This window comes from Oryza glaberrima, chromosome 6 (genome assembly GCF_000147395.1).
Source record: "Oryza glaberrima chromosome 6, OglaRS2, whole genome shotgun sequence".
NCBI lineage: Eukaryota > Viridiplantae > Streptophyta > Magnoliopsida > Poales > Poaceae > Oryza > Oryza glaberrima.
Genome location: NC_068331.1, coordinates 26714272 through 26728151, shown reverse-complemented (window position 1 = coordinate 26728151; position 13880 = coordinate 26714272). Strand labels below are relative to the sequence as shown.

Below are 13880 nucleotides of genomic sequence, written 5' to 3'. Positions count from 1 at the left end.
TTTCCTCCATCCACAGCAATGGAAGCTTTGGAGGTTAGAACACGCAACTAGACAAGTGGTTCAATGCAGATAGACAGACAGGTAGATAAGACAGATCGATGGATAGATAGATTGGGTACCTCGCCGTCGGCGACAGCATGGCGTCAAAACTCCAAAAAAACATTTTGTCGTCTGCTGGTTGGTCATGGTCACAGTCACAGGTGAAATGAACACCAAGAATCTACCTGTCCATGTTCAAAATCTCGCAGATTCTACCCAGGCAGAAAAATGACATGGAAGTAAAGATAAATGAATTGAATTTTGGCCACGGGGGCCCTTTAACAAATCATCATCACAGTATGCACAAACCAATATATCATCCTCTCATCATGTTGTGTACTACATTCTAAAAATCAAAACAAACGGCTTAAGATCAGTCTGTTACAGAACGAGCTCATCTACCTGTTGCCCGAGTAAAAAACTCCATTGGCAAACATGACCACACTCAGTGCCCAGTAATACAGATTCAGTAATTCGGCCATTCTTGTTCTAATCTGAGTGTGTTGATAATAAACAGAGAACTTTCTAAACGTTTCAACTGCTCAGGTTTCAATGGTGGCGCTCTCAACAGAGAGCACACAATCTATCTTCATGGATCAAAGGTGCTCAATCTCGCCTTATCGTTTCCGCGACCTCCTGGGCGCTGCTTCCTCGTCACTCTCACTGTCATCGTCTCGGAGGGCGCTTCTACCGTATCTGTCCCCAGACTGCGACCTGGCTCCTTCTGCTCCAGAATTCCCAGTGGCGTCATGACCCCTGCTTCCCTGATCTGAAGTTGTCTCATACCTGTCACCCCTCTCACCACCTGGTCTTCTTTGCTCCCGCTTCGTGCCACGGTTATTTGGTGGAGGTGGTGGGGGCATGAAGGGAGCCATACCAACGGGTCGATTTGGCCGTCCAGGCCCACCCATTCCCAAGCCTCCCATTAGCGGTCCACGACCAGGACCCATCATCATTTCTAGCCCCATAGGAAACATGCCCCCAGGTTGTGGGGGCCTGCCGGGGAAGACCATACCAGGCATAGGACCTCCTCTAGCGAAGTCACCAGGGAATCTTGGGCCAAATGGAGGAAAACCACGAGGCACACCAAAAGGATCAGGCATACCAAAACCACCACCAAAACCAAAACCGTCGCCGATCATGTTGGGAGGGAAGCCACGCCCTCCCATCATTGGCCCAACACCACGCAGCATTGGCATTTGAGGTGGCCACATCATCCCTCTTCCTCTTCCCCTTCCTTGAGATTCTTGGCCATTGCCTTCTTCTTCCTCCTCGCTTTCCTCTTCCTCCTCTTCTTCATTGTCATCAAACAGCACAATATCTTGATTGTCAGCTGCCTCATCAGCACTAACTCCTTTAGCCTTTTCTTCTTCTTTCTTGGCCTCCGCTGCAATTAGTATAGCCTAAACCAAGATTCAAAATATCAGCCAGCGGTGGGCATTACATCACCTCAATAGGTCAAAATAAGAAAAAGCAGTACATGGAAAAATGTTTTTAAAAGCAAGTAGATAAATCATTTACGCCTTAGACAAGGAATCAGTCAGCTCAAGATAAATCATAATAACAGTTATTCACTTTACCACAATATCTTTCTTCCAGTAAAACAGTACGGCAACCATAAAACTTGTTATTGCAGTTTATCTTTATAAGAGAGTGTGTTCTGAACCCAAAGGTAATTCCTATCTGACTAAATGCAAGCAAATCGTCCTTTAAATTTTAGTCAACCTAGAGGATGCAGTTGTTATCTTTCCTTAACACTGCAAGATAATAATTGCTGTGTCTTTGCCCTCTATTTCTTTCCAAAACAATTCTGACAACATAAATATGGTGGTGTTTTTTGAATTATGGTTCCTCCATCATGATTGGATTAGTCTAAGAAGTACATCACAAGTGTGACAACACATCAACAGGCATTGACTTGACAACAGCAAACGATACTACAGTACGGATTTTTTCTACATATCTGCAATTTAGAACCATGATCATTATTGCAGGATATTAGCCCAAAGCAAAGTCATGTGTAACCCAATTGTGGTGTTAACTGCAATGGTGTAAGCTGGAGGAATGCCCACAAGAAAAAAGGAAGCTAATGCATATAGAGATGTTCGCCATAATAATTTAGTATGAAATTCTGATTTAATAAAAATCAAGAAATGCATGGCATACCGTCAGCTCGCCGTCTGGTTCTAGATAAAGCAGTGAAGCCAATTGCTCACCAATGAAGGGTTCTAATTCCTGGCAATCTCGGCTGATCTGCATAAGCCAAAAGTGAATTAAGCAGTTCAGTCATGAACTCTCAAGGATTTGGATGAAGAATTACATGCTGAAACCTAAGGAGCACACCATTGCATAACTTTCTTCCATAATCATATACAGAAGTGGCATTTAGTTAGTGATGCGCCATACCTTAACGGGGAGATTGTCATTGTATGGATTGCGCAGATGATGTGTTTTCTGAAATGACAGTTCACAGAGCTGCAGTGCAAAAACTGTTGTAAACAGATGCACAATGATGATAGAAAACATAATATGTTCACGTATAAAAGATACAAGATAAATCAATAGACACCATTGCAATCAACAGTTTAATATAAGATTTCATCAACATGCTAGAAACTTTGAAAGGGCTAAAGCCAACAAAAGATCTAGCTATTTATCTGTCAAATGAACGGACAGAATATCCATTATGAATAGATAATCTGAACCTAAAGCATTTCATAGCAAGCTAATGAAGACCGTAGATATTTGATATTTGCTCAGTAATAACATCTTCATAATCTTGTCTCAGCAGTTTAAAATATCCGGGAGGGAAATTTAGTTAAGCTAGTATTGTATCTTTAGCAGTACCAGCTAGCGTTATCAAAATTATGACCATATTTCTATGTAGTGTGATAACAATTCACGACCATATAATTTGCTTTATCATAACTAAGGCCCTATGTTCCATGAGCTACAATTAAAAACAGTAGTACAAAGAAAGGTGTACCTTAAGCCATTGTATGGAGAAGTTCCGACCATAATGTGCCGTTCCATGAGCAGATTTCCAATTTCCACCACCAATGTAGCCACCAATCCTAGAAGTCATCTTTGCACAACCCTTGAAAAACATAACATGGTTAAGTAGTATGACTTCAAACTGTCATTCCCAATACACATTCAATATTCATAGGGAAAATGAAACCTCCACTTTACCTGGAAATTACGAGTTCTATTGATTGAGAATATCAAAATAACATTCTCAATGGATTCAAAGGCTTCATTAAGTTTAGCCTCATTACTCCTTTGGGTAGCCCAAATGCCCTGCTGAACTGATATCTCCAGATTCTCCCTATTGCAACTCTTGACAATGAAGTACCTGATTTTTACATTACCAACCAAAGACTTGATTAGAGAACTATTATAGTACCAGAAGACACTTGACACCATGAAACAATCAAGCAGAACTTCTAGCTGGAAAAGCATTAAGTTATTCCCGATGGGAGTACCAAGATAAGGGTGAATGCTACCTTTAACTATACAAAACATTAGGTAATAAAATACTAACAATTATTTGGCCACAAGGATAGTAGCAAGTGAAAGCTGTTGGTTTTGCAATATTGACAATTTAGACATTGCATGAGATGTTGGATTTCTAAGTACTAAAGCACATCGTCGAGAGACTCAGAAAGACTATAAATATAGGCTGCCAAAATCTACACCAGCATCAGTGTAATAGCTAATAACCAAATAACTACATAGTTGGTTCAATCTGAGAACAACACAAGCACTAATTTGAACTAAAGCATACAACATTTAAATTCCATAGGTCAAAGTAAAATGTATATTCCCTCCAGAAATTGCCGAGGCTTGCTACTACCATGGACACGGCATGCTATGGCTTACCAGATCATATTTTTTCAAAACTAACTGTTTATGAAACTTTCATGTGGTATCCGTACTCAAACTTCCCATCATGAAATCCTACTATACAAAGTTTAAACTTGGCAACAATGATAGATTGATAGGAAGCACACTTCTTCTAAAGTGCTAAACAATGTGGAACCAACCTTGAGGTAGCTACAACTAGTTAACAGTACCGAGAAAAAGAAATAATAATAACTAGCAACTTGTGTAATTAGCAAAAAGATGATCACAACATTTTGCTATCAGTCTGTCTAGGAGAATGCAAAAAGAGATTTCACAAATAAGTACATTTTATTACCAAATGTCAGAAGAGATAACATATTTGCTGTTTAATACTATGTTCTATCGTAACTGAGAGTCTGAGACTACGTGTATCATTTTCAGAGTATGCTAGAAGCTTTACAATATTTACTAGAAACTCCACACACACCTAGATGGCCCTTGTGGAAGGGGCGTTGCAATTCTAGTGGCTTGATTCGACGAGCCATTTGGAACAGATTGGACTTGGTCATTAGTATTTGGCTTCTGTTGTTGTTGTTGTTGTTGTTGTTGCTGCTGCTGCTGCTGCTGTGGTGGCTGTTGATTTGTAGTTTGTGCTTGCTGTCCAACAGCAGGCTGAGCGGTTGTGGTTGTAGTATTATCTATACTATTTTGGTTAGGTAAACCTGAACCCTGTGGATGTTGAGGTCTCTCCCCTTGCTGATTATAGTTATTGTGCCTATGCTGATTGAATTTATTGAAAGAGCGAATCTGCAAAATCTTCTGCAGAACTTCCTCAACAGGAGGTGGTGGCCCTGGTAGCTTAACATGCTTGTACCGGCAATTAGGACCATTAGGGCAAAAGCCCATCTTGTACCTGCAAAGCAGCACAGGTTAACATATAAGTGTCAGATATATTTTTCAGTAACATCATATTCATTTAAACACATGACTACCACAATAAACAAACTCCTTTTCTGTGATGGTGCATCTGTATGACAGTTCCATCATCTATCACTCTACCATGTTCCATAAATGATATGGTTATTTACATTGCAACAAAATGTCAACTACATGGCATTTCCATAGTATCTTGAAAGTAAGCTTCTATCAGCAACAATGAGAAAACAAACCGAGTTCACTAAACTCTACCAAATGGAATCAAACAACAGAGAATCAATAGGTGATTATACCCATTGACAGCCAGGTTGACAACCACAAAGACACGCAGACTCAATCGCGGCCAAGTTAAGAGATCGCACTTGCTAAATTCCACCCAAAAATTTCGTCAACTACACAAGACCTCCAACCCAAGAGCTAACAAACGAATCATTCACAGTGATGAATATCTTACCCCTGGATCAAAGATACGCTAAAAACTTATAACATAGCAAAACGAAATCTGGGGGATCGAGGATCTCACATGTTGCACTCCTTGACATCGTCGTAGGAGTGCTTGTATGCGCAGTCGGGCTCGCGGCACTCGCCGAAGTCGCGGAAGAAGCGGCACACGGGCATCCGGGCCTTGTCGAACTGGTGCAGGAACCCGCAGGCCTCCCCCTTCATGCACAGGCCGCGGAGCCAGTGCCGGCACACCGTCTGCCGGTAGCTGCCGCGGCCGCGGCCGCGGCCGTGCCCGCCGCCATCCCCGGGGCCGCCGCCGCCGCCCCCGCCCACGCCGCCGCCGCCGACGCCCCCGGGGTCGGACGAGTGCGGCGCGGGGCCGCCGCCGCCGCCGGCGGGGGCCTGGTCGAGGCCGCCCTCGAAGTCGAAGCTGAGGTCGCCGTCGTCCATGGTGGGGGAGAGAGAATTTTTAGGGTTTTTTGCCCCGGTTGGGAGTTGGGACTTGGGACTCATGTGGAAGGTTTCATTTTAGAACCGAATCGGAATTGGGAGTTCGGAATGGGAATCGGGAACCCGGGAATCGTGAATCCTGGAATCGGAATGGCGGGCTGGTTCGATGTAGAGTTTGGACAATAACTGTTCCTAACTAGTTCTAAAAAAACAAACTGTTCCTAACTTAAGATGGCTTCTAAAATTTCGTTAACAGTTGATTTTGTGACAAAAAAAAGTGCCCACCATCTCATATTGTTCGGTATTATTAGCTCCGATTTATATTATAATTCGCTTTGATTTTTTTCAAACTTTTTAAATTTGGTCAAGTTTATGAAAAAAATTAAAATCTACAATATAAAATTAGATTCATTAAAACTAATATTTAATAAATTTTGGTAATATGTTTCTTTTGTGTTGAAAATATTGCTTATCTTTCTATAAATTTAATTAAACTAAAAGGTTTAAATAGAAAAAAAGTCAAAACGTCTTATAATATAAAACGGATAATTATATAATTTCTTATCTTAGATATATTATGATCGACGATAGAGCTCGAGCACATTGGGTGATTGCTGAATTTCTAAAGGGCAAGAATGAGTAGTTGGAGTTAGCTCGTATTCATCAAAAGAGAAGATTGAGGAGACAAGGAAAATATTTTATGCATAAGTTTGAGATTTTGAAAGGATTTGAATTGCGTGTGAGAAAATTCCTATTAAACTCTTTGAAACAGAGGATTGGACTCTAGAATTTCATTGCAATTTCCATGAAAATGGCATGTTTAACATAAACTTTGGAGGGTTCTAGCATGAGGCTCCCTCGGCCTCATCATGTACAAATCCGGCGAGCATGACATATTGAACTACAAGGTCTACCGCATCATTGCTGCCACCAGTGTGCGAGTGGGAAGCATGGCCGCCTGTGGTAGTGTTAGTGAGGGCGTCGTGGAGCGGTAGGCGGGCGGAGGCGCGTTGACGTCAAGCAAGAGGTTGAGCCCCGCAAGGTGGTCGCCTCCTCGTGCGGTCCCGTTGTGCGGACCTCGCGCACTGGGCGTTCCTACTGTTCCACTCGCTCTAGTTTGCCTCGTCCCCGCAGCCACCACATGTGCCGCTCCATCGTGCTCTTTGTCGCGCCACTCATCCTCCGAGGGTGGAGCACCCGAGCGTACACATCCAGAGTCAGGCGTCACTTAGCTAGCAAGGAGAGAGGAGGAGGAGGAAGAGAGAAGAGGGAGACGAGCTGGTTGCTGATAAGTGGGATCCACGTGGGTCCAACTTGCCATGTCAGCCAAAACCAGCCACCATACTGTCTAGAGACCAAAGTTGACATGGTATTGTGAGTTAGAGGATGGACTATACCCGGTATTTTGGTGTAGGGACGAATTTCAGACTCAGCGACAAATTGAGGGGACCTAAAATGAACTTATTCCTAACGCGTATTGACCTCAATTGAATCGAGAGCTGGTTGGGCCGGATTCCGCAAAGCCCACCATCTTAATTGGCCTCTCACTCCTTTGCTCCATCGTCGGCCTCCCCTGACGCCCGTCTCCTCGTCGCCGCCGCCGCCGCCGAGCGCCGCCGCCTAATCCTCGCCGCAGGTGAGCGAGCATCCATCCATCCATCCGTACGTACGCACCACCTCTCTCTCGAATCCGCCTCAACCCTCAGCTTCTCTTCTAGATCTGGCATCCCCCATGCCCGACGTCATCTCCGCCCCCGATGCTGAAACCACCGGCGGCGGCGGCTCGTCGCCGCACGTGGAGAAGCTGAGGAAGATGCTGTTCCGGAGGATGCTGGTGGGGGTGAACGACGGGCGCTACTTCCTCGGGCTGTTCCACTGCGTCGACAAGCAGGGGAACATCCTCCTCCAGGACGCCGTGGAGTACAGGACCAGCGCGCGGCGGCGGTCGCCGTCTTCGCCGTCGTCTTCACCCGCGGAGCAGCGCGGCCTCGGCCTCATCCTCATCCCGGCCGCCTGCCGCTCCTCCTGCCATGTCGACTGCGCCGTCGAGGAGAGCATGTCGCTCCTCTCTCTCGACAGGTGAAGATGAATGAGATATACATATGCTTCTCTAGCTTTTTTTTTTTACTCTTTTTTTCTGATTGCAATAGCTAATAAACTAGCTTTTCAGCCTTGGATGAACTTATGTATGAAAATATTTTTGCTGTGGATTAATTTGCTATCATTTCTGTCATATGGGTTGCTGTTCATCTTTCACTCCTGTAGTCTGTAGAACAGAACAGATCAGTGATATACTGCTACTGGTTGCATCTCACTACGGTCAGTTTACTGGCCGAGAGTTCTTCAGTGGGATTTTAACTGATTCTGTGTAAAGTATATTTGTTTCCTGTTTATTTATTTATAAAAAGCCATAAACAAAGTGTATCAACAGGCTTGCAAAGTGGCAAGATCACTTCTTTTTGTTAGTAACTGCAATTTGGTGAGCTATTATAATCAGGCTTAGTTCATGTGGATTTTTGTTTTTGGATAGCATTTCACTCCTGTACAACAGAACAGATCAGAAATGCTACTGGATGCATTTCACTTCAGCCTGTTTACTGCCCAGCAGTTCTTCGGTCAACTTGATGGTTTATGTTAAATTTGGAGTAGGATTTTAACTGATGCTGTGTAGAGTACATCTGCTAGTACTACCTGTTACAAGAAGTCATCAAAGGTCAAAGTGTATTAAGCATGTTTGCAAAACTCCTGTTTGGGATGTCTCACAGAGTGGCAAGATCACTTTCTTTTTTGTTAGTAACTGCAATTGGTGAGCTATTATAACCAGGCTTAGTCCATGTGGATTTTTGTTCTTTGATAGTAGCATATTTTTAGATGATAGCACAGAATTGATTGTCCATATTAGCAGGGAAGTTCATCATGTAAGTCCATACCCAGACTCCAAACTGATCGCGCATCGTGAAAGACGATGAATTTCTTCTACTCTGCAATACCATCATTTTTAACAATTCACTCGTTCAAAGCAGAAAGAACTCTGCAATTACCATGATCGTGTCTCAAATTTGCTTTGAAACCCAGTATTCCAGTACAAATGGTGAAATGGGCCATACAAAAATTGCCACCTAATGTTCCTAAAAACCGATAATGAAACAGTATACAACATGACCATCCTATCCAAAGTTTGTATAAGAAGACAGACAGCTAATGAACAAATTTGCCATCAAGCCATTTTAGAGATGGATTGAGTGTCACCACAAGAGTTCTTAAGTTCTCCTTGTTGGTAACTGCATTTCCTTCAAGGCAAAGCTGTACCAAATTCACATGTTTGAAGAACAGTATGGCATCCCAGAATTCCTCCACGTTAATATTTTTCTTCCGGCATTCTTCAAAAGCTTCACATGCTTCAACTCTATGTGAGAATGGAGATGGGCAGATATACCGGGTTGTGTCGATTGGGTGAGTTCCAATCTCGTTGCAAGATAAATCCAGTACTTTCAAAGAAATTATCTTCGTGAGTGGTTCAAGTGCTGTGAAACTACTGATCTGGTTGTTGCCGAGGTTCAAGCATACAAGCTGCTGCAAAGCCTCCAAACCTGAAATCACCAACAAATTAGTCTCTTTAAAGATGGAAGTTGGTTTGATACATCTGTTAGCTTGGCACTCGCATTTGATAAGCTAATTTACAGAACCTGTTATACTGACATTAATGCTTCTGAAGTAGAGAAAATGAGTTATTACAAGGTATGAAAAGGTCTCACCTTCAATCGATCTGAGGTTGTTGTGGCTTAGGTCCAGCATTTGGACCCACAACAAGCGTTCAGCAAATCCAATACGCGTTAAAGATAATCTGCAAAGCTGAACATGGTTTAATGGAGCTAACTTTGGTAGAGCTTTGACTGAACAGTATTTCTTGAAAGCCTCCATGTCACATGTTAACTGCAAGGAAATGTTCTGTTAGATAGCAGCGTATTGTATGCTCTAAATAAGATTTGAATGACAGTTAATAGAAACGGGTCACTTTTTATGTTAAAAAAAAAGAACTAGGCATAATTCATCTATGCATTAACGCTGTTACAGTTCTAACTTTCAAACATGACTGGTCGTAATCTGCAAAAACTGTGAACCAGAAAAGTTCGAAGCGTTAAGAGAATTATTTTACCGGCATAACTACATGGTTTCAAGGGGCATGTAGATGATTAGTCTACTCATTGACTTAGAACAATGTATTTATATTTATACAATCATAATACAACAAACTTGCAGCGAATTAGAATATGTAAAAGGCCAGCCTGTTGTAATTTCACTTTACGTCATCCTCACAAATACAAGCACACAATATTTTTTTAAAAAAAGAAAAGCCAAAGAGAAAGGCATCATCTATCTCCGATACAAGATATTTCTTGCAAATAATCTGTTCATGCATGAAAGATGATAAAATGGTGAGATATTGATTCACAAAATTTTAGTTGATGGTTTCCATAAATCATAATGATCCCTTTGGCCAAAATAAACCAGTCAGATTAGTGGTAACTGGGAAATTCATAGTTTTTCATATGAGTTGATGTTACCTGATCCATTAAGACTAGGCTCCGCTCATCCTCGTAGTACCTTTTATGAGATGGATCCAGGTCGATCAAGTCATTAAAGAGCCCGAGCGACTCTTCACAGTATCCCTTCCTTTCAACAAGAGAACTTCCACGGGACTTTATTGCAGCACAGGCAAGCAATAAGCGTGCTAATGTCAACTTTGCAAACTTGCTGAGAAATAGGGCATAATGTGAAAAGGGAAGCCAAACAAATTAAGCAAAAGATGCAAAAGAGGGAAATGGCCTAACCTATTGTCATCGTGCAATTCTCTAAATAGGTCTATTTCATCAGATAGTCTTTCCAAATGCCAATTTGACTCCTTGTGAACCAATGAATTAGTGATCTTTAACTGCTCAAAACAGATACAACTGGGGTTTACATGAGACAGGAGTGGCTCTGAGAAATCCCAGGAGATTAGTTCATGAATTGGATCAATATCCTTGGCTGTACTATCATTGTTGCTGAGTTCAAAGGTAAATGAGAAATGCACGGGACAGTTATAATTAGAGCCGCTTCTGGACACAATTTCATCTGAATTGGTTATGCTTACTTCAACTGAAAATTGCTGCAAACTGTTACATTCCAAGTTTGATACTTCAAGATAAGTGACCCAACAGTTAGAATGTCCAGAATCTGTTACTGAAAGGGGCCTCCACTGAATGTTCTTACTAACCACCAAATCAGAATTCAAGCTCACACTCGATGAACTTAACCCTTTCACAGGCTCATTAAAATAAAGAACAATTGGTAGAATCCCTTCCTTCAGTGAGTAACAACAAATGGAGCTCAAGGAAGATAAACTGAGGTTTGAACCATTAGAAGGCCACGAAGCAATCAGCTGTGGATTCTCTGGACTAGATGTCTGAGCTAAAAGCCAAAGGTGATAGAACCATCCACTTTGATCACTTGGGTCTGTAAAAAGGGCCTGAGTTACAAGTTCAAACTCCTCTGAAAAGATCTTCTGCTTTGACTCGAAACCCTTGCTCTGTTTGATTAGCAGATTGGACAGAAGTATACTGCAATACATGGAGTGAGACACTGAAGCATATAGCTTAACATATCGTACAAAAGTAACTACCAAGATCTGATGAGTAAACATAATACCAACTGTGGAAACCACTAACAACAAGGATAATACAAATTCTCAAAACAAATTAAGTCTAATTAAGGATAGTAAGCCAGGGTACCAAAATTAAGTCCAAAACAAATTAAGTCTAATTAAGGATAGTAAGCCAGGGTACCAAAATTAAGTGCTAATCTAAGACGCCAAGTCCTCAAGTTAATCTGTTGTTTTACATGATAAGCACTTGATTATTTATAAATCAATGTCAGTTCAGTTGTTCACCAGATTTGAGCAATCTTTTACTACAGACAGAACATAAGACACAGGACTTTAGTAGTTAAGGGTTCACTTGACCTACTGTTATTAGTTGCATATGTTTTGATCCATATACTGACTCCAATTAAAAGTTCAAACATCACCAGATGGACATGTGCTAAGAGCATTTAGAAAAAATGTATATTAACTACGGCATACCTGCGATTATGCCATGCTGAGTAATTACTGAAGTTGTCACTTATCTTATCCATAGTGTACTTAAGCTCTTCCTCTTCTGGAACCCCCATGAATCTGGCAAGGAACCTGCCCAGGGGGAAATCAATCCAAGGTTCCAAACAGATAGTCTGGGTCTGAATTTCCAATATAAAGTAAATTTACCTGCGGTAATTCCATCCATGGAAATTCCTTGCGTCCACCTTCAGTAGTTTATCCAAGAGGCCAAATTCACGCTTGAAATCCACTGGGGCGAGCTTTTGATTTAGCAACCACTTCCGGTGATACCAAGCCCCGTAGGATTTTGGGTTCTGCCTCAATGCAACCTCTACCTTCAAAAATTCATAGCTGAGGGTCATATAAGCAAATCAACTGCATTGACACTTGAAACAGGTAAATCATGATAGAAACACAATACTTATTAGACACTACCATTTGCATTTTCTAACTGTAATTGCTATTCCTGTCTCTGTGACCGAGTTTTGATCCCAACAAAGATGACTAATTTAGTTTCTTGAGAAAGCATAGCCTCTAATGAAGAGCACAGGACAATCTGATCCATGGTGGCATGTTCTATACAATTAATCACAAGTTCAAAGCTCACCACTCTGAGCTCATCATCAATGGCAGATTTGATGGCCTCCGGCTCGGAAAGCTCCCCAATGTTGTGCTGAAACGCGAGCTTCCGGTAGTTCCATGCTGTGTAGGCCTCAGGATTAATCTCGAGCAGCTTGAAGCTCAGCCCGAGTGCCTCCTTGGTGTAGCTGCAGGTCCAATTGATCCAAACAACAAGTTCATTCAATCATTCTGTCACTGAATTACGAACGTGATAACCTGAATCTAATCTTAAGACCTTTTGGAACAGAAGAAAGCCAAAAATGGGAGAGCTTTAGTAGGCACTAGAATCAAACAAGAAGAATTGAACAGAAGAAGAAGAACAAGATCGAATCTTTCGGCCTGAAATCCTCCACGGATACCAATTTCTGAGCCATAAAGACCCATCGAATTCGATCTTACGAGCCATTGGAGGAGGCGCGGCCCTAAGGGAGGAGAAGGAGGATGGATGGATGGATGCTTACGTGCGGGAGTGGTGGTTGTGCAGGACCTGTGCCTGGAGGTCGCGGAGCTTGGCGGCCTTGGCCTCCGCCGCCGCCGCGTCCTCCGGCTTGTCCGGGCGGCGAGGCCGGCCGTGCATCCTCCTCCTCCGGCGAGGCGGCTGCCGCGGGGTTGGATTGGATCGGATCTCAAGGAGAGGAGGAAGAGGAGGAGATTGGATTGTTGGAACTTAGAATCCCCAAGTCCACCGCCTAGTTCGATCTTGGTTCTTGGAGATAAGCAGTAGTAGTACCTTCACTGTGGTTTCCTCAAGAGAAATCTACTTCTACACCATTTTGCTGGCAAACTATACTATTTTTTTTTTACTTTTATTTATGAGGAGTGGAATACACTATCGACCATATTTTTCAAGTTTTATTTTGGACTACCTTGATGTAATATTTTTATTTTAGGTTAGTTAACTTTACATGTTACAATAATACATTTTAGTATCTGTTTGGGGGAACTGCTAGTAGTTAGATATTCTTCTAGAACTCCTCCAAACCGTTCAGATTTTCACTCAGATTTTAGCAAGTTGTAGCGGTAGAATCTAAAAAATAAACTAGAAATGAAAAGCGTTTCTCCAGATTTTCACCAGCTGCTTCTCAGCATCTTAAACTCTCTCAGATAGGGCCTTACTCCACCTCCACGTTTTTTTTTCTAACGATGTCCTTCCCAGATAAAGGTACACCCCCTGCGCAAAGGTGGATGAGTTTGTTGCTGTAACTATGCCAATGTGATCGATCTCATTGATAGTATGAAGATGTGGCCTAGGGTGGTCCAAATTGTAATAAATATAACTAAATGCTCTAAAGTGAAAAAAAAATAGATAATGATCCAAATTGAAACTTTGATAAAAGAGGGTGGCACAAATAAATTTTACTATTTATTCATTAACCTTTAAAAGTAGCTGAACTATTCTCCGGTTGTTTTA

General features: G+C 42.1%; 3 protein-coding genes across 3 annotated transcripts; 1 reads left to right on the top strand and 2 right to left on the bottom strand.

Moving 5' to 3' along the window:
• Positions 1–273: 273 nt before the first annotated feature.
• LOC127777493 (zinc finger CCCH domain-containing protein 45) lies at positions 274–5745 on the bottom strand. Its single transcript, XM_052304095.1, has 7 exons — positions 5345–5745; positions 4373–4798; positions 3232–3394; positions 3026–3136; positions 2446–2514; positions 2206–2292; positions 274–1442 (listed from the first exon to the last, which is right to left on the bottom strand). Exons 1-7 carry the CDS (start codon positions 5713–5715, stop codon positions 657–659), a joined length of 2013 nt encoding a protein of 670 aa, XP_052160055.1. The 5' UTR covers positions 5716–5745; the 3' UTR covers positions 274–656.
• Positions 5746–7251: 1506 nt separating this feature from the next.
• LOC127777151 (uncharacterized) lies at positions 7252–8579 on the top strand. Its single transcript, XM_052303691.1, has 2 exons — positions 7252–7351; positions 7434–8579. Exon 2 carries the CDS (start codon positions 7448–7450, stop codon positions 7796–7798), a length of 351 nt encoding a protein of 116 aa, XP_052159651.1. The 5' UTR covers positions 7252–7351; positions 7434–7447; the 3' UTR covers positions 7799–8579.
• Positions 8580–8635: 56 nt separating this feature from the next.
• Positions 8636–13242, bottom strand: LOC127777150 (geranylgeranyl transferase type-2 subunit alpha 1). The gene is made up of 8 exons (XM_052303690.1): positions 12931–13242; positions 12456–12615; positions 12017–12183; positions 11837–11941; positions 10548–11315; positions 10281–10470; positions 9471–9648; positions 8636–9305 (listed from the first exon to the last, which is right to left on the bottom strand). The coding sequence occupies exons 1-8, from the start codon at positions 13044–13046 to the stop codon at positions 8914–8916; spliced, it is 2076 nt and encodes a 691-aa protein (XP_052159650.1). The 5' UTR covers positions 13047–13242; the 3' UTR covers positions 8636–8913.
• Positions 13243–13880: the final 638 nt, after the last annotated feature.

What these genes read in the sequence shown, in the direction of transcription:
- LOC127777493 (XM_052304095.1), bottom strand. Translation starts at nt 5,715, where the DNA reads ATGGACGACGGCGACCTCAGCTTCGACTTCGAGGGCGGCCTCGACCAG. An exon ending in GATGTCAAGGAGTGCAACAT is followed by an intron (nt 4,799 to 5,344) that starts GTGAGATCCTCG and finishes GCTGCTTTGCAG; the next exon opens with GTACAAGATGGGCTTTTGCC. An exon ending in ATAGAACTCGTAATTTCCAG is followed by an intron (nt 3,137 to 3,231) that starts GTAAAGTGGAGG and finishes ATGTTTTTCAAG; the next exon opens with GGTTGTGCAAAGATGACTTC.
- LOC127777151 (XM_052303691.1), top strand. Translation starts at nt 7,448, where the DNA reads ATGCCCGACGTCATCTCCGCCCCCGATGCTGAAACCACCGGCGGCGGC.
- LOC127777150 (XM_052303690.1), bottom strand. Translation starts at nt 13,046, where the DNA reads ATGCACGGCCGGCCTCGCCGCCCGGACAAGCCGGAGGACGCGGCGGCG. An exon ending in GCCTAGTCTTAATGGATCAG is followed by an intron (nt 9,649 to 10,280) that starts GTAACATCAACT and finishes ATTTCCTTGCAG; the next exon opens with TTAACATGTGACATGGAGGC. An exon ending in CAACCTCAGATCGATTGAAG is followed by an intron (nt 9,306 to 9,470) that starts GTGAGACCTTTT and finishes TGGTGATTTCAG; the next exon opens with GTTTGGAGGCTTTGCAGCAG.